The sequence below is a fragment of the Lacerta agilis genome, chromosome 17, assembly GCF_009819535.1.
Source record: "Lacerta agilis isolate rLacAgi1 chromosome 17, rLacAgi1.pri, whole genome shotgun sequence".
In the NCBI taxonomy this organism is placed as follows: Eukaryota; Metazoa; Chordata; class Lepidosauria; order Squamata; family Lacertidae; genus Lacerta; species Lacerta agilis.
Genome location: NC_046328.1, coordinates 12,777,548 through 12,796,891, shown reverse-complemented (window position 1 = coordinate 12,796,891; position 19,344 = coordinate 12,777,548). Strand labels below are relative to the sequence as shown.

General features: G+C 46.3%; 1 protein-coding gene across 1 annotated transcript in view; it reads left to right on the top strand.

Moving 5' to 3' along the window:
- PI4KA (phosphatidylinositol 4-kinase alpha) overlaps positions 1-19,050 on the top strand; it is an 81,950-nt gene extending 62,900 nt beyond the window's left edge. The window contains 17 exon segments of the mRNA XM_033174826.1: positions 142-335; positions 795-885; positions 2,610-2,777; positions 3,775-3,828; positions 4,643-4,763; positions 5,497-5,626; positions 7,796-7,866; positions 8,375-8,447; positions 8,665-8,735; positions 10,118-10,227; positions 11,412-11,516; positions 11,942-12,067; positions 13,568-13,688; positions 14,791-14,950; positions 15,326-15,415; positions 17,261-17,344; positions 18,324-19,050. Coding sequence (XP_033030717.1) covers positions 142-335; positions 795-885; positions 2,610-2,777; positions 3,775-3,828; positions 4,643-4,763; positions 5,497-5,626; positions 7,796-7,866; positions 8,375-8,447; positions 8,665-8,735; positions 10,118-10,227; positions 11,412-11,516; positions 11,942-12,067; positions 13,568-13,688; positions 14,791-14,950; positions 15,326-15,415; positions 17,261-17,344; positions 18,324-18,375 — 1,821 coding nt within the window. The 3' untranslated portion in view covers positions 18,376-19,050.
- The last annotated feature ends 294 nt before the right edge of the window (positions 19,051-19,344 follow it).

The following is a 19,344-nucleotide window of genomic DNA, read 5'->3' as shown; positions in this document are numbered from 1 at the left end:
TCTTCTGCATGCAAAGCAGCTGTCCTGCCACAGAGCTGTGGTCCATCGACGCAATGCATGCATACTATATGTGCAACGTGTCATCTCTGATCTGACAGAGCTTTGTTTTCTCTCCTTTATTTATTTATTTTCCCTCCGAAGGCTACTGAGATTGAACGCCTCATTACGTGGTACAATCCTCTCTCATCCCCGGAGCTGGAGCTGGATCAGACCGGGGAGAACAGCGTTGCGAACTGGAGGTCAAAGTACGTCAGCCTGAGTGAGAAGCAGTGGAAAGATAACGTGAATCTGGCATGGAGCATTTCGCCTTACCTGGCCGTCCAGCTTCCCACCAGGTGAGAGTCCCTGTTTAAGGAGGAGATGAGACTTCATTCCACTGCTGCTTTCAGGGCAGTGACCTTGCTACTCCGACCTTTTGAAGTTGCCGTGAGCCTTGTGAAATATCTGGGCCCATCAGATTTTGTCATCATGTGAAACGGACCTCTTGATAATATGCTGTCTGCAATATGCCCTCCTTCAGATTGATGTGATCAGTTGGCCATGAGACTTATCTTTGGGTTATCCCGATCCCAAGCACACCAATACCTCAAACCTAACCTAGGTTGACCATCTCAATGAGAACTACTAGTCCTCTACTTGGCCAGTCCAGCCTTTGTTCTAAAGGCCGACTCCTTTGGGCCAAAGCTGCAGTACCAAATGATGTTTCTACCACCTCCTGATGACGAGTAGGGAGAAGGGACCGCGTTGTGTTCATTGTGTCCCAGTAATCCGTTCAAACTGCTTGTCGCTCCTAGGTTTAAAAACACAGAAGCCATCGGAATGGAAGTGACCCGTCTCGTCCGCTTGGACCCAGGAGCAGTTAGCGATGTGCCAGAAGCAATAAAGGCAAGTGCCTGTGCTTTTTCTAGCTGTGCCTGTAACCTAATGGGGATTGCTTACAAACACCACGAGAAACACGTTTGCTGCTCTGAAAGATGCTGCTTCTAAGCCTTAGGCCCAAAGTGATCAGGCATCATTTTCCTGGATGCTGTGGCATCATCTAGCCTCCCTTAACCTGGATGCCTCTGGATGTTTTGGACTGCAGGGCCAGCATCTGCTTATCTTAATCAAGCTTGCTGCATCATGACCCTTCAGGCTATGCCAGGGGTCCTCAGCCTTTGGGGGCCTTTGGGGGAATGCAAATAGCTGTCAACTTTTCCCTTTTCTTGCGAGGAATCATATTCGGAATAAGGGAATTTCCCTTAAAAAAGGGGGGGGGGAATTGACAGCTATTGGAATGCACAGTGATCAAAATCCCTGAGACGGAGCAAATTCTGTCCCTTGTGAAAAAATAATAATAAGGGGTAAGGGTTCATCAACAAAGATCTGGTTATGCCTAGAATGATACCGCATGGAGAAATGTTCCCTGATACCAAGATGAGGGAATTAATGGAAAGCAGTTACTGCAACGTAAATAAAATAAATGACCTGTTGTGACCTTGATGGAAGCGCAAAATAGACAAGCCCTTTTGTGCTTTAGCTCGTCTTGGTTTGTTTGTTTGTTGTTTTTTTATTTTCTCCCTCTTTTTCTTCTTCCCCTTTTCTTTTTGGGATATATTTCTTTGGATATATTTTTATGTTGTTCTTTTTTCCTTTTTGAAATTTTATATTCTTTAGTATTCATTGTAAAATATTTCCTTTTGTAATTTGAATTGTTTATGTTTATATGTATGTTTATGTCTAATTGTATTTGTTTAAAGCAAAATAAAATTGGGGGGAAATAATAATAATAATAATAATAATAATAATAATAATAATAATAATATTCCAGCCCCTCTTTCCATGTGAGCAGGGCAGACACAGGAGCAACAGGCATGGCTGTCCTTTCGCAGCTTGTTTGGTCCCAAGAATTTCTTTCATTTTTTCAAAATCGCAAAGGTGGAGCATACTGGTTTTTGTAACTATGAGGCTTAAACTTGTGGATGGTGAGAACGGGCCTTTTCTGCAGCAGTTCCTTGTTTGTAGAATGCTCTCCCCAGGGAAGCTCGCCTGGTGCCTTCGCTACATATCTTTAGGCACCAGGTGAAAACATTCCTGTTCTCCCAGGCCTTGGACTGATTAAACAATCTGTTGGGGGGGGGGTAGTTTTGTTACGCATTTTTCTTTGTTATGTATTTTTGTGCTTTTACAGTGCTACCTCGGGTTACGAACTTAATTTGTTCCGGAGGTCCGTTCTTAACCTGAAACCATTCTTAACCTGAGGCACGCTTTCGCTAATGGGGCCTCCTGCTGCCGCCGTGCCGCTGGCGCGCAATTTCCATTCTCATCCTGGGGCAAAGTTCGCAACCCGAGGTACTACTTCCGGGTTAGCGGAATTTGTAACCCAAAGCGTTTGTAACCCGAGGTACCACTGTATACTGTTAACCGCCCCTGTGTTCCTCAGATGAAGGGCAGTACAGTATATAAATTTAACAAACAAGCGAACAAATGGTGCTTAAACGATTAGCAGAAAGGTACAGCAATCTTGCTTCTTTCCAGTGGGCCTTTTCCCATTTTGGCCACTTGAGCGACTCACTCCCGTCTTGGCTTTTTGCATCATTATTCTCTCCCTGCCCCCTTTCTGCTTTCAGTACCTCGTCACGTGGCACACGATAGATGCAGACGCTCCTGAGCTGAGCCACATCCTTTGCTGGACGCCGACAGACCCTCCAACGGGCCTTTCTTATTTTTCCAGCATGTATCCTCCTCATCCTTTGACAGCTCAGTATGGAGTTAAAGTCCTTCGTTCTTTCCCTCCGGTAAGAAGCCCGGTCTTTTTTTTACAGGACGCTCTTAGAACTCATTTGTGCCAAAATTAGGGGTTTTGGTTTGTTGTCTCTGTGTGCTAGGGGACTGCCCTGATCATGTTAGCGCAAACCGGAACAATATTTTCGTTTGAAATGTTACATGGCGGCACTTGACAGCATCAGGTTGAGGAAAATTAGTACCACATCTCTATATTTGTTTTAAAGGGAGCATTTCTTCAAGGTGGGGGGGCCAACGGGTAGTTGTCAGTAATATTCCAAGCACTGTCATGACAGTAAGGGAGCAATCTGTTCCTGAAGCCAGGATTAGGTTAAATGCAGGGGCGGAGCAATGGGGGGGGGGCGGTCTGCCCCGACTACCGCCCTGGGGAGGGTGACACTCTGGGGGCAGGCCCCACCCCCGCGATCGAGCGTGGCAACTTTTAAAAGGCTGCAACGCGTGAACAGCAGCACAGCATCTGTGCTGCTGTTCACACGCTGCAGCCTTAAAGGTTGCCGCACCTGACGGAAGGGGTGCCGGTCGATCGCGCCTGCCATCTTGGGTGGACATGCGCAGTCCACCCAAGATGGCAGGCGCGATCGGCCGGCACCCCTTTCGACTGGCGCTGCGCCATGCCGCGTTTTGAGGCTGCAGCGGGTGAACAGCAGCGCTGCTGTTCGCCCGCTGCAGCCTTAAAACGCGGCGCGGCCCGGTGCCGGTCAGAAGCAGTGCCGGCTGATCGCGCCCGCCATCTTGGGTGGACTGCGCATGTCCACACATGCGCAGTCCACCCAGGAGGCTGCGCATGCGTCATGACGTCACAGCGCGCGCGGAGGGGTGCCTTTCAAGTTTGCCGCCCCGGGCGGCAGATTGGCTCCCCCCGCCCCTGGTTAAATGTGTTTGCTCTTTCAAGAGAAATTTATTTTCCTTCCCTAACTTGAGAAGAAGCAAATCCTAACTGCTTTTCTCTTTCTTCCTTTTTTCTCTTCTTTCGCTGCTCACACCTGCAAGGATGCCATTTTATTTTACATTCCACAGATTGTGCAGGCACTTCGATATGACAAGGTAAGGCTGCCCAAGTACTGAACAAGCCAGGAATCTTTTTATTTGTTTCAAGGAATGTGCAGGCCACCTTTCAGGACAAAAACCCCCTCCCAAGGCAGCTTGCAAACCCTGGTTTAAAGCAATATAAAAGTACAGAAAAACAATCCGATTCCGGATTTAAAAACGGCAGCAGTCTCAAAACCCAGCATGCAACATCTCAGTAGAAGTCAGAATGAAACAAATATATCTAAGGCCTGTTTAAAAATTGACATGGATAGGACCACAGGGGCCCCTTCTGGAAGAGAGTTCCAGAGATGCGGAAGGAGTTGTTTAATGCGTATCCTGCTTAATGTCGAAACAGACTTCTAAGTGGTTTACAAGTATACAACTCAATTGCACAATCATTAGAATAAAAATAGCCATAATTTGAAATGTGCAACAAAGCAATCCTCATTAAAACACAGTAAGCGTACTCATAGAATCATAGACCCAACAGCATCTGGAAGGATCTGAGTTGCGGGAGGCCAGAATAGGATCTTAACAGGCGGATGGATTCATGTGTGAGTGGGTGGACTGTTACTGTCGGCATCTGTCTGTCTCGGGAGACGGTGGAGGAGTGTGCCTTTGGGGGCGAAGTCAAACAGTTGGAAGCTTGTGGCTGCAAAGACCGATATGGGAGAAATATGTTTTGTTGCAGCTGGGGAAGGTGAAGCACCTGGTTGGGCTTCTGCAGATGCACCACAGTGGTCCATTAGTCCCCGTTCACATTTCAGTCCCAAAATGCTACCTCTTGGGGGAAATCATCTGGGTAATGGGACTCTTTGCATTTTCTCAGATGGGCTACGTGAGGGAGTACATCCTGTGGGCAGCCGCTAAATCCCAGCTGCTGGCTCACCAGTTCATTTGGAATATGAAAACCAACATCTTCTTGGACGAAGAGGGGCATCAGAAAGACCGTAAGTGCTTTATACCTTGGGCTGTTTCCCGACATCAGGGATGGGGGCCCTTTGACCTCCACATGATGATGGGACTACAACTCCCATCATTCCATCATCAGCCAAGCTGATGGGAGCTGGAGTCCAATCATATACAAAGAGCCACAGCTTCCTTCTTATCTCTGCTTTCCAAATTCCTTGGGTTATGAAGTTTGTGCTGCCACCATTTTAGGCCCTCCACCAAAGTTTCCATTACCCAAATGTCAATTTTTCAAAAAACAAAACAAAAACCTCTTGCTGATGAGCTTATGGGTTCATCCAGTCTGGCTGAGGGCATTTGTGGCTATGATCCAATCAAGCAGTTTTCAGCGAGGAGAAGAAGAAGAAGAGTTTGGATTTGATATCCCTCTTTATCACTACCTGAAGGAGTCTCAAAGCGGCTAACATTCTCCTTTCCCTCCTTCCCCCACAACAAACACTCTGTGAGGTGAGTGAGGCTGAGAGACTTCAGAGAAGTATGACTAGCCCAAGGTCACCCAGCAGCTGCATGTGGAGGAGCGGAGACACGAACCCGGTTCCCCAGATTATGAGTCTACCGCTCTTAACCACTGCACCACACTGGCTCTCTACACCACACTGGCGAGGACATGCATTTCTACCCAAGGGCCCACCCCGCCCAATTAAGTAGGATTTTGGTGTTCTGAACTTTCGCCCGGCTCATTCCCAATGTTCCTTTGCTTGACTCTTCACGCAGCTGACATCGGGGAACTGCTGGAGCAGCTGGTTGTGGAAATAACGGGCTCATTATCTGGGCCAGCAAAGGAGTTTTATCAACGTGAATTTGATTTCTTCAATAAAATCACCAATGTTTCAGCCATCATCAAGTAAGTAATAGACGCTCAGAAGATTGCGCTGACAGTTAGAGGTCATGATTGCTCCGCCTGAGGCCTGGATCTCCTCCACCCCCTCAACCTTTGGGGGGGCAGTCTCCCCAAAAGATATGGGGGCGGCAAACAGCTTGGCCCCCATGAGTTGGCGCCCCTGATTTTGGATAAAAAATTATTTTTTTATATGTTGCTGTCCCCCCCCCCCCCGGTTGGTATCTTATGAGCGAGAGGTATATAAACTTATACAAATAAATAAATTAAAATGATTTTTCCTCTCTGCTTAATATTTAACTGGTAAAAACCTGCTTACAGCTATATAATGTGTTTTTGTTTGAATGTGTGAATATTATAACGTATTTAGGTTTATGTTTCTAAGTACATTGCAAGTCGCTTTTAAGACCTCTGTGTCACAAGCGACTAACAAGTCTCATCAATAATAATCATCATCACAGCAATAAAACTGCTAGCATATTTGCAGAGCTATGCAGGGTCCGGTTTTGCTTCAAATTGGATGGGGGGGCTGTGTGTTGATATTCCTGCTTTTTTCCTGCATTACTGGGGGTTGGGCTTGATGACCCTTGGGGTCCCTTCCAACTCTATGATTCTATGATCACTGTCATGCTGTGTTATAAAATTTATTCTGCTGAAGACTTTGCATTTGTAGTAATGTGTGAAAAACGGAAATTGGCATAATCGAAATACAGACAGCTATGAGCTAGTTATACAGATTGCATTGTCAGGTCTGTAATCTGTATAGTAAATAAATGTATCTATATTTGCATTTAAGATTTGCCTGCCCAGTATGTTTAAACTTGGGCTATTGATTCTCTTTGCATGATGTTTTTGTGGTTTAGCTGTTTGACCAAAAGCTCTTTTATCTTAATTCCCCAAACGGTGACTTGGCCAAGAATAACCTTTTAACTTGATTGCATGGCAGAAAGTCTACTGAACCTTGAGAGCTGACTCTTTTGAAGCACAAAAATACCTGCTGTTTACTTCTGGCTCTGGGTGGAAACCCCAGACTCTTTTATCAAGGATCTGCGCTCATTGGCCAATGACATAAAAAAATAAAAAATAAAAATTGTCCAGTAGCACCTTAGAGACCAACTAAGTTTGTTCCGGGTATAAGCTTTCGTGTGCATGCACACTTCTTCAGATAACAATAACTTATTCAGGTATCTGAAGAAGTGTGCATGCACACGAAAGCTTATACCTGGAACAAACTTAGTTGGTCTCTAAAGTGGCGCTGTGGGTTAAACCACAGAGTCTAGGGCTTGCTGATCAGAAGGTCGGCAGTTCAAATCCCTGCCATGGGGTGAGCTCCCGTTGCTCGGTCCCAGCTCCTTGCCCACCTAGCAGTTTGAAAGCACATCAAAGTGCAAGTAAATAAATAGGGACCGCTCCAGTGGGAAGGTAAACGGCGTTTCCGTGCGCTGCTCTGGTTTTGCCAGAAGCGGCTTTGTCATGCTGGCCACATGACCCGGAAGCTGTCTGTGGACAAACGCCGGCTTCCTTGGCCTCTAGAGCGAGATAAGTGCCACAACCCCAGAGTCGGACATGACTGGACCTTATGGTCAGGGGTCCCTTTACCTTTACCTTTAAAGTGCTACTGGACAATTTTTTAATTTATTTCGACTGTGTCAGACAAACACGGCTACCTACCTGAATCTGGGCAATGACATGTTTTGCAAAAGTAAAACTCTTTCTGTAGACCCAAACTTATCTTCAGGTGACAAAAAAATTATTGGTCCAGTTTAAGTCTGTTTGGTGTGTGGTAAAACTGCACCATCACCCTCATTGTTGTCTGAATTCCTGGATCTTTTAGATTTTCCTGTCTTGTTGGTATCCAGCTATTCCTCTCTTAGAGTAATACCACCTCAATAAGCATCTGCTCATCCTCCCTAGAGAAAGCTTGAAGAGTGGCTTCCAGCCAGTGGCCAATAGCCTCAAGACGAAAGTCCTTGTGCTGTCTCCTGGAGCCAAGCTGTAAGCTTTTAATACCCCTGAGCTTGGATACAGCAGACAAAACACACTCACAGGATCGGCCGGTTCCAACCTCACCTTTTCTGCTGTCAGACCCTCCCAGTGCTTGTGCGGCAGATTTCCTCATTCAGGTTCAAACACAATCTTCTTCTTCTTTTTCTTCTCTTCCTCCCCCCTCCATAGGCCTTACCCTAAAGGTGAGGAAAGGAAAAAGGCTTGTTTGAGTGCTTTGTCCGAGGTGAAAGTGCAACCCGGTAAGGAGATGAACAATTATTATAAAATTTCTTTTCTTTTCTTTTGGCATCGATGCACAGGAACCATTTTGTTTTTATTGATCTTGTATGAGCTGCCCATGGAGCTTTTTCAGACGAAATAAATAAACAGTAGCTGAAATACGCAAACACACCCCTCTCACATTACTCCATCTTTATCCCACATGTCAGTCAACCAAGCAGCATTTCTCAATGCTTGCTAGCTGTTAGTGAGAAAGAGTAGCTAACCATTTTTCCAAGTAATTATACCACTGGCAAACAAATTGCCGTGTGTGTGTGTCCATGGGAATTAAATTTCCTTCTGCGGAAGAGCTTGGGTTTCTTCCAAAGGCTGCAGGCTATGATCTGAATGTGATAGCCACATTGATTCAGACACTAATTCCCGGACCAATGTGCAAAGCGATGAGAGGAATGCCTCATTGAGTTCATTATCGCACCAACATGGCAGCGTCAAGTTGCTTTACTGAGGAATACTCTTTCTCTTGGACAGGTTGTTATCTGCCCAGCAACCCTGAAGCGATTGTCTTGGACATCGACTACAAGTCAGGAACTCCTATGCAAAGGTATGGTGGCCTTGTTTTCTTCCTCAGCTCAGTTTGCCTCCAGTAATAAAGACTTGGATTCTCTTCCTCTTCTAAACCGGGGGGGGGGGGTGTCTGTGGACTACAGCTCCCATCACCCCTTGCAGCCAACATGGCCAAGGGGCTGTAGTCCAGCCACATCTGGCCCATTTCCTTTCTGTATTATTATTCACTTTTCCTACTCTTAATGTCCTTCCAGTGCTGCCAAAGCACCTTACTTGGCCAAGTTTAAGGTGAAGCGGTGCGGAGTCAGCGAACTTGAAAAAGAAGGTCAGTACAGTAGCTTCCCAGTATATATGATGTTTGTCCCCATTTGCATTAGAGTTTCCTGCAGTGATTTCCCCCCGCTTCCTGTATTTTAGCTGAAACATAACAATCCTTGGCTTCCCCTTGAAGAGGAATATTATTTACGTGGATGTATTCCATGTGCTTTTCATATGAGATTATTGTTTTTGAGTGCTTGTGAGTTATAAGGTAGTGGTTGTTATAGTCCAGGGGTCAGCAAATTTTTTCAGCAGGGGGCCTGTCCACTGACCCTCAGACCTTGTGGGGGGGCCGGACTATATTTTGAAAAAATATATAAACGAATTCCTATGCCCCACAAATAACCCAGAGATGTGTTTTAAATAAAAGGACACATTCTACTCATGTAAAAACACGCTGATTCCTGGACCATCCGTGGGCTGGATTTAGAAGGCGATTGGGCCGCATCCGGCCCCTGGGCCTTAGTTTGGGGACCCCTGTTATAGTTAGTAAGACCAAGCTTTTCCATCAAGCCTTTGACACAGTCCCCTAGACCCTACAACCTTACTGTGTGTCTAGTCCTAACTAGATGCAGAGGAAATAATTGCATATCCTTCCCCTGTTTACTCCAGCCTCCCCATTTCTGTTGTGTGAAACTTTCTATTTCTTTATTCTACTCATTTGGTTCCTGTCCGACCTTTCGATCCAGAAAGATCCCCAAGGTAGCTTGCTGGGATTGCTTTTACCTCCTGTAGAACATGGCATAGCTCTGTAGTTGCCTCTCCTCTGTTTCAGTAGTGGCTGATGCCCTTTGTGGCTGGTTGGGTGAAAGACAGGGGAGGCTACGTATGTTTAGCCTGGAAAAGAGGAGACTGAGGTGATATGATAGCCATCTTCAAATATTTTAAGGTCTGTCACATGGAGGAGGGAGCATGCTTGATTCTTCTGCTCTGGAGGGTAGGACTTGAACCAGTGGCTTCCAAGTTGCAGGAAATGAGATTCTGACTAAACACATGAAAAAAACTTTCTGACTAAGAGCTGTTCAGCAGTGGAACAGACTCCCCCGAGAGGCGGTGGACTCTCCTTCCTTGGAGTTTTTTAAACAGAGGTTTGGAGGCTATCTGTCATGGATGCTTTAAGCTGAGATTCCTGCATAGCTGGGGTTTGGACTAGATGACCCCAGGGGTACCTTCCAACTCTTAAGATTCGACGATTAAAGCTACAGTTCTGGCAATTATTCTTGGAGGCCGGGTTCCTTTCAGGAGGATCTCTTTAGTATTACTGCTAAAGGGGAAGCGTTTCAGTTATTTAGCCATCTCCTGCTCTCGGCAAGCTTGCATGGAGTGCCAGCATTTCTTCTCCCCAGTGAAACTGCATTTGGTTTTACTCGGATTTCACACTCTTTCTAGGTCTGCGCTGTCGTTCGGACTCCATAGACGAAAGTGGAGAAGATGGGGTAGAGAGCAAGAAGATTTGCTGGCAGGCAGCCATCTTCAAAGTGGGCGATGACTGCAGACAGGTAAGGAGGCTGCAAGCCCTGTCTCAGCAACGACCAGTTGAACTGTGGCAGTAATAAGCGCACATTTTTTTAATATATATTTTTTTTGCTTTCTCCCGAGAGCGGGGGGAAAACAGGCCTGCTGCCCCACTGCATACATAGGCTGTTACTCTGAGTAACTCTTACTCAGTTGGATAACAACTTCAGAATTTATTGCAAGCAGTGATATCTGAGCCATTTATTCATTTTTATCAGTAAGATTTTTCTCCGTATCTTTTTCAAAAAGAGTTTTCAAGGTGGCTCACTGTGCAATGACATGGAGATCAGGCGACACATGAAGGAATCAGGTGACACATACAGGAAGGAAGCACGAGGGCTGCCGTGGTAGAGCTGGGAACGCCCCCTGTCTGAAAGCCCCCTCCCCCAAATGGCAGCCAGCCAATATAGATCAGGGTGGTCCCAATGCAAGGCCTGAGGGCCACATGCGGCCCTCAATGCCCTTTTCGGCAACTGTTGGCAACATTTGACACCTGGAGCCCTTGTGCTTCCCTCCCAAAGCTGGGCAAGGAGGTGCTGGGACTTGGGTCTGGAAGGTCCCACCTCCTTCCCAAAGCTCTCAGCTTTGGGAAGGAGGTGGGTGGGCTCTAGGATCCTGCCAGAGCCTCATGCCTGCTTTCCCAAATCTTGGTGCCTCGCTTAGGTGGCTATGGGAAAGCGGCACAAGGCCTGGGTGTGGGTGGGTGTGTCAAATTTTGACCTCGTCCCCCCCCCCCCCAGTGTAACAAGACAATGCATAGCCCGCGGGTTCCATGTCGAAGTGCTCATGTGGCCCACTTGTTATGAAAAGTTGGGCTGCCCTGATATAGGCACTGCTGAGCTAGATGGACCAGTTGTTTTACTGTGTATCAGACAGCTTCCTATGCCTTCTGCAAGTGAGCCAACTTAAAGCTTGCAGCAAAGAAAGATGGAGAAAAAGCCCAGGGTGCCATCCTCTCTCGTGGCATAAGTAAGGCATGTTCCAGCTCTAAGGCTATGCTTTGAAGCACCCTGTTGAGATTAAGTGGACGTGCTCCAGCCATTGGGCTTACACAATTCCCTGCCTCCTTCGGCCAAATCGGTTTGAAATCCAGTTGCTTGCCTCTGTTTGCCTCTGCCGAATCTGATTTATTTTCTTCCGACCGTGTCTTCCATGCATTGCTAAACAGGACATGCTGGCGTTGCAAATCATTGACCTCTTCAAGAACATATTTCAGCTGGTGGGTCTTGACCTGTATGTGTTTCCGTACAGAGTGGTGGCCACAGCCCCAGGGGTGAGTATTTGCTTACTGACCCTTCAGACGGAAAGACGGGATTTAGTGCCTCTGGGAAGGGGCAACTCACCACTCCTTTTCAAAATCCCATATATCTCTAACAATGTGAGTGACAAGACTTAACGTTCCAAACCTCCTTTTCCTCTTGCAGCCTCCAAGCCGTCCTCTATATGGCGCTGCACAACTATAACTCCCATCAGTCCCAGCAAGCATGGATGATGGGAGTTGTAGTTCGGCGTCAGCTGGAGGGCCAAGGGTTCTGCCTGCCTATTCTGAAATGTGTTCCTGGCCTTTTATTGTATTGCATTTCTATATGATGTGCGGCACTTAGCACATACTAGCGACGTCCTTTTTTAAAAAGGAGCCTTGCTGCATGGGAAGGTCCATGAGTTGTGGTCATTAATCTCCCTGCTTTCTTCTCCTAGTGTGGCGTCATCGAATGCATTCCTGATTGTACGTCCCGTGACCAGCTGGGCAGGCAGACAGACTTTGGGATGTATGACTACTTTACAAGGCAGTATGGAGATGAATCAACCCTGGCTTTCCAAAAGGTATTCTACCAGATGCTGAGCCAGACTTGGTTGTGGTAGTGATTCAATAACACCCCTCCACCTTCCTCCCACCCATCCGCCCCCAGCCTGCAATCAGACCTGCACCAGCAGTCCGTACTCTCAGGAGGTTTAGGAAGAGATTTGCTCTCCCTGACATTTGCATTTTGCTGCTGTCAGCCTCCTCTAGAGTCAGGATATGGGAGCCGGCTGTAGGTAATCTGCCCTTCCTCTCTGAACTATATTTAAGCCAGGCTCTTTGGAGTACAGCAAGACCAGTACCAGAAACTTTATTTAATTCTCGTTTTTGCTTCTCGGTGGTGGTGCCTGCCCTGTGGAAAGCCCTCCCAGCAGAGGTCAAGGCAATAAGCAACTATTTTACTTTTTAAAAGACAACGGAAGGTGGCCCTGTTTAGGGAAGTTTTTAATGTTTGATGCTGTATTGTATTTTAATATTTGGTTGAAAGCCGCCCAGAGTGGCTGGGAAAACCCAGCCAGATGGACGGGGTATGTGGGTATGTGTGTGTGTGTGTGTGTGTGTGTGTGTGTGTATATATATATAAATAAAATTATTATTATTATTATTATTATTATTATTATTATTATTATTATTATTATTATGTACTTAAGCCTAGATTTGGTGAGGGGTTTTCTCTTGTAATAATGAATTTATTCCATGTTTGCTAAATTGTTGGTTTTTGTCACTTTGAATTTACTGGCATGTTCTGTATTTGGTGTGTTTGCATTTCCAATATTCTGTTTTTATGTTTTGGATGTTTGCCATAAGCTGCTTTGGGAAAGCGGCTTATAAGTAAAACCAATCAACCACCCAATATAATAATAATATTAATGGCCAGAGATGCAGTTCAGCAGCATCCCAAGGGCTACACGTGCCATTTTTTAGAGGTTGAAAATTAAAGGCAACCCCCCCCCCGCAAGTTCTGCAAAAGTCAACTTACAGGTGAAACTCGAAAAATTAGAATATCGTGGAAAAGACCATTTATGGAAGCAATTGTTTTCATTAGCTACTGGAGTTTAATATATGAGATAGACTCATGACATGCAAAGCGAGATATGTCAAGCCTTTGCTTGTTATAATTGTGATGATTATGGCACACAGCTGATGAAAACCCCAAAGTTGAAATTGTTAATTTGGGATTCTCATCAGCCGCACGCCATAATCATCACAGTTATAACAAATAAAGGCTTGACATATCTCGCTTTGCATGTCTTGAGTCTATCTCATATATTAGTTTCACCTTTTAAGTTGAATTACAGAAAGAAATGAACCGTTCCACGATATTCTAATTTTTTGAGTTTCACCTGTAATCATCCATGTAAAATGCTTTGCTGCAAGACTCTGACAAAATTATTGGTTTCGGAGATGCTGGCTTCTACTGCACTCTTCCTATTATCTCTGCAGTTTCTCAGTGATGATCTGAAACTTACATTTCTTTTTCTTTGATTTATCTAACACTCCCGACATTTGACTCATCCTTCCAGGCTCGTTACAACTTCATCCGCAGCATGGCTGCCTACAGCCTCCTGTTGTTCCTGTTGCAGATTAAAGACAGGCACAATGGCAACATCATGCTGGACAAACACGGGCACATCATTCATATTGGTTAGTTCACTCCTTGGTTTTGTTCGGTTGTTTTTTTGACATTGAGAATTTTATTCTGTTCTGGACAATATGAATGCATGTAAATACGTTCTTACGCAAAGAGAAAATTGGCATGTCCAGTTAGAGAAACAGCAGTAAGGAACGTTGAAATACACTGAAATTAAACACCGAACCAGTTATGTATATTCTGTGCAGTGTGTTTCAAAACATTATAAACTGTTAGCTTCCTTCTGTTACCAACCTTAGGTAAGCTACCGTGTCTTAGTTTTCATTGTTTAAATCTAATATCATTATTTAGTTTAGCCATTGTTGTAAATTCCCACAATGTTTCTACCCATTATAGTTGGAATATCAAAAAACCTCATGGTTTATTGGTTAGACTCTAGGGCTGAGGAGACCTGGGTTCAAATTGTCTCTCATCTGCGAAACTCAGAAGGGGGCCTTGAGTTGGTTGCCATATCTCATCTCTCGACCCTTCACAGGGGTGTTGTGAGGATTGAAAGGCAGGGGAGGAATCTGTATGCTGCCCAGCGCTCCTTCAAGGAAGGGATATAAATGTAATAAATAGATAAATCCAATTGGTAGAAGAGGTGCTCATCTGTTTATGAATGCACTTTGGCATCCAATAAGGGATATAAAATTTCATTGGCCCTTGTCTAAGGATGCTTGGGCCACACTTTCAGAGGCAAAGAGTTCTCTCCTAGCAGAGACTTAGAGTGCCTATATTCAACACAAAACTGATGAGTGCAGGTGATGTTTAACCCTTTCCCTGACAGCTACTTTCCCACTGGAAATCATGCGCCCTGATGAGGCTCAGGGTGTGTATTGTAAACACACACACACACACCGAAATTTTAGAGAGAGGAGCAGCACTTGGCGAGGTTAAGATTTTGAGTGGGGAAAGTATCTTGCGCGGAGAGGGCAAAGGGCTCCTTTGCTTCCCTGACGTTCCATTTCCAGTCCTAGACAGCCTCCAGCGGCTGCACTGCCGTTTGGACCCAGGGGCATTTAGTACTTTTGAACGAGGGAGCAGAATGGGCCTGTTTGATCCTTGTGTTTTGTTTTGTTTTGTTTGCTTCCCCTCCCCCCTCCCCTGGCACAGACTTTGGTTTCATGTTTGAGAGTTCTCCCGGCGGAAACCTGGGTTGGGAGCCAGACATCAAGCTGACCGACGAGATGGTTATGATAATGGGAGGGAAGATGGAGGCCACGCCTTTCAAGTGGTTCATGGAGATGTGCGTCAGGGGGTACCTGGCAGTCAGGTGAGGAGGCTTCCACCCTGGAGTCCATCTCGAGCCCGTACGCCGAAGGCCAGCTCATCTTTCCCGAGGCCCATTCCTGCAACTGCTTTGGGGGGGGGGGGAGGTCGGCACCACAGCTGCCAATCCTAGAGGAACGGGGGCAGCCTTTGTCACAGTGATTTCGTTATGGCTGATAGATTGCAGGTGGCAACCCAGCCTCATCGGCAAACGGGAGATGATTACACTGTGTAGATTTCATTACAGTAATAAGGTGTGGTCCACCCCCAGACTGAGTCCCTCTGGTTTTATTTTCTTTCTTCAGATACAGGAGAGGCTCTAATAATTCCCTCTCCTCTCTCTGTCCATGTCCATGTCTTCCCCCCGCCCCTTGCGCAGGCCTTACATGGATGCCGTGGTCTCTCTGGTGACGTTGATGCTGGACACAGGACTCCCCTGTTTCCGAGGGCAGACAATCAAACTGTTAAAGTAAGTCGTGCCTCTTTCCTAATCGCGGGGCTGCCCTCTGGAAGCACGTGACGCAGCAGCCTTGCTTAAAGTTAAGCAGGCCTGGGCCCAGTTTGTGCCTGAATTGGAGTCTGCCTTGAGTTCCACGCGTAGCTTTTTCTTAATGGGCACAGCCAGAATCAGAGTGGGCAGCTATGGGGCGGGTCTGGGGGCAGATTGCTGTTCAAAAAACAACATTTGGGCAATTCGAAAAATAAGGCTTGTGCAAAAGTTGCATTTTGTTCGTTAAGGCACAAAGTGACTGATAACAATGTGAAAAGGAAATTGTGTGGTCCGGGCTCCCCTAGATTTATTTATTTGAAGCGTTTGTGCCCCACTCTTCAGCCAAACAAGCCCCCAGAGTGGCTTGCATGCAGCCAGTTAAAACAAGTCTCTGCCCACATGCTTTCCGTCTAAAAGACACGGTGCACAAGGGGAAGGGGACAGGGAGGGAAGTGGGGGGGAAGCGAAGCCGGGAACCATTCTTAAGTAGTAGCTTTTAAAATGACCAACTGGCACAGAAACACTTCAGGGCTGGAGGTATCTTACGGAGCTGGTATTTCAGCAAAGCTAATGGGGTGAGCCCCATTTCTCTCCCTGTGGCAGCCTGATGGAATGGCTGCTCCTGGGTGACAGAAGCATCCAGTTGGCCTGATGGAGCTGGAACGAGAATCCCAGGCCTTGAACAAGCATTCTTGTGTCTCCTTCCTCTGCCTAAGGCACTCCTCAGAATACTGTCAAGTTCGCAGCTCTGAGGATTTCCTCCCACGCTTAACGCAGGCTTCCAAATGTCCTGTGGTGAGAGAGCCAGTGTGGTGTAGTGGTTAAGAGCAGTAGACTCGTAATCTGGGGAACCGGGTTCGCGTCTCTGCTCCTCCACATGCAGCTGCTGGGTGACCTTGGGCTAGTCACACTTCTCTGAAGTCTCTCAGCCCCACTCACCTCACAGAGTGTTTGTTGTGGGGGAGGAAGGGAAAGGAGAATGTGAGCCGCTTTGAGACTCCTTCGGGTAGTGAAAAGCGGGATATCAAATCCAAACTCTTCTTCTTCTTCCTCTGAGCAAGGAAGCATCCGTGAGGAAAGGGCACAGGTGTGAAAGAGCAGCACACACCTGGCGTGCAGATTAGAATCGCACCCCTCTGAGCAGTTCTAAATTTTCCTTTTAAAAAAGCAGCCCTGGTTCCATAAAGTGCAGTGATATTGTATAATACTTTTATTAATTTTCACAAAAACCTTGCATTAAAGAAAGAAGCATAAAACAAAACGTTTAAAACAACTATATACATTGTCAGTATCGAATCCACATTATGGGATTACTTGAATCCCTGAAGTGCAGTGAATTACCAGTAACTGAATGACCGAAGCGTGGCACGGCATTCAAGAGCGTAGGCATCGGATTGTTCCCATATCTGGAAGTGAAACAACACGGGACTTTAGAATAAATGGGATTTAGATCCAGCTGCCGGTCATCCGCCAGACTTCCACAGAGCAGCCTGTGTCTCACTTCGTTGTCAGAATCAGAGGCTGTTACTAAGAGATGAGACATTTTTGTCCTCGTAAGAACACATTCAAGCTGGTGGCCACCACTTCCTCCTAGGGGAGCGAGTTCCATAGTTTGTGCTGCTTGAAGAAGTCCCCCCCCCAATCTCTCCTGAATCTTCCATCATTAAGCTTCATTGGATGTCCACAAGTTCTGGCGCCGTGCGAGAGGGAGAAATAATTTTCTTCCTCCATGCCCATGCATGACTATGTCGCCTCTCACGAGCCTTTTCTCCAAACTGCAAGGTCCCAAACTCTTGAGATCTCCTCTGCTTCCTCCTCGAACAGGAACAGGTTCAGCCCCAACATGACAGAGCGAGAAGCGGCCAACTTCATCATCAAGATAATCCAGAGCTGCTTCCTCAGCAACAGGTAGGCCTTTACGCATCTGCTGGCTTATTTCCTGGTTGTTCTCTAGCGAAGGAACCTGTCTCAGCCCAAGGGCCACATTTCCTTCGGGGCAGCCTTCCAGGGGCCGCATCCCAGTCGTGGGCTGGAGCCAGAGGCAAAACCAGGGGGAACGATGAATGAGAATTGTACCTTTGGCACAGTAGGCTCCGTCCAGGCAAGCGGTATTACCACCCTGGCATTGCTTCTTCTGTAACGGACCCTTAGCAGTGAAAACAGTGGAAGTTTCAGTGTGCCCGGCTCTGAAACCCTAAAAGAAGCTTTATATGTACTGCCAGGTGTGGTCATTTGCCACCCAAACTGGCTCCACACCGTCTAGAGCTGGATCTCCACGCTATTTTCCATTGGCGAAAGATCACTGCTCTACAGCACCCTCTGGTGTCACATTTTTATAACACCTTTTTCACGTTACAGTGGTACCTTGGTTCTCAAACTTAATCCATTCCGGAAGTCCGTTCCAAAACCAAAGCGTTCCAAAACCAAGGCGCGCTTTCCCATAGAAAGCAATGCAAAACGGATTAAGCCGTTCCAGACTTTTAAAAACAACCCCTAAAACAGCAATTTAACATGAATTTTACTATCTAACAAGACCATTGATCCATAAAATGAAAGCAATAAACAATGTAGTGCAGTCACACAATCAATCAATCAATCAGTAGCTGGACTGGGTTCCACACAGTCACAAAAACTAAAAAAGAGCCACAAAAATGCAAAATAAATAGCAAAACCAGACAGACATCAGCGTGGCACTCAAAACGGAGCACGTTCGGCTTCTGAAAAGAGTTTGCAAACCAGAACATTTACTTCCAGGTTTGCAGTGTTTGGGTTCCAAGTTGTTTGAGTACCAAGGCGTTTGAGAACCAAGTTACCACTCTATAACTCACTGGTATAGATTAGTCCTAGGTGGCCAGTTCTGAATCGCCTTCTGTTACCTTTTTTCCAGGAGTAAGACCTACGATATGATCCAGTACTACCAGAACGACATTCCTTACTGAACCCAGACGGGGTTCTCCTGGGGTGCCACGACCCCGTCTCCGTTGTTCCAGCCTAGAAACGTGATTTCTTGGAAGTCACTGCGTACTGCCTCCGGTCAATCCTCTCTGCGTGCGTGTGCATGTGAATGTGGGTGTGCTCGTTTTACAGGACCCTTGTAACAATCAGCACCTCTCAAATAGTTCCTCTTATCTTCGCCAGGGTGTCCGTGTCCCTAGATTACACAGCAGCTGGCTGCAGTCGCGGATTTAAAAAAACACCTTCGCAGCTATGAATGAGTGTAAAACACAGCAAGGAAACGATAAACCTGAGGAGTGTGGCGATTGCCAGGGGGTTTTGTTTTGGCTTTTGGAAGCAAGTTCCATTAAAACGCCCACTCTGTAGGATCCGGCAGCAGTCAAATGCTCTAGAGTTGCTGCTCAGTGCGGCGAAGAAGCATTAAGTTGCTCTGGTGAATGCTGTAGAAATTGTAATGATAATCGTCTGTAGGTGGTGATAGCCCTGCATCTGTGTGAATATTGTACTTTGCACTGTAAATGGTTCCTGCTCCACGGTCAGTATTTCGTACCTACATGAAGAATGTATTTCCCCTTCCCCCCCTTTTGTGTGGTTTTAAGGAGAGAAACTCTATCCAAGATATATTTAATCTAAAAAATGGAATTAAAAAAAAGGCCTTAGGATACCTTACGTCTCTGCTCCAGCGTTTGTTTGTTTTTTAAATATAATAAAAACAACCAGCTTTAGAGATCATGAGGATTAGGCAAATTCATGAAGAACAAAGCTACCGGCATCTATTAGCCACTATGGTTGCCTCTGCCGTCTCACCGGCTGCTGAGAATCGCAGGTGAGCAGAGTGCTGTTGTGCTTATGTCCTGCTTGCAGGCTATGGCCAGAGGTCAGGAATGATAGGAGAGCAACATCTGGAGGTGGAGGCATCACGGTGGGCGTGGCCAGAGGCAAAAGTGGGTGGA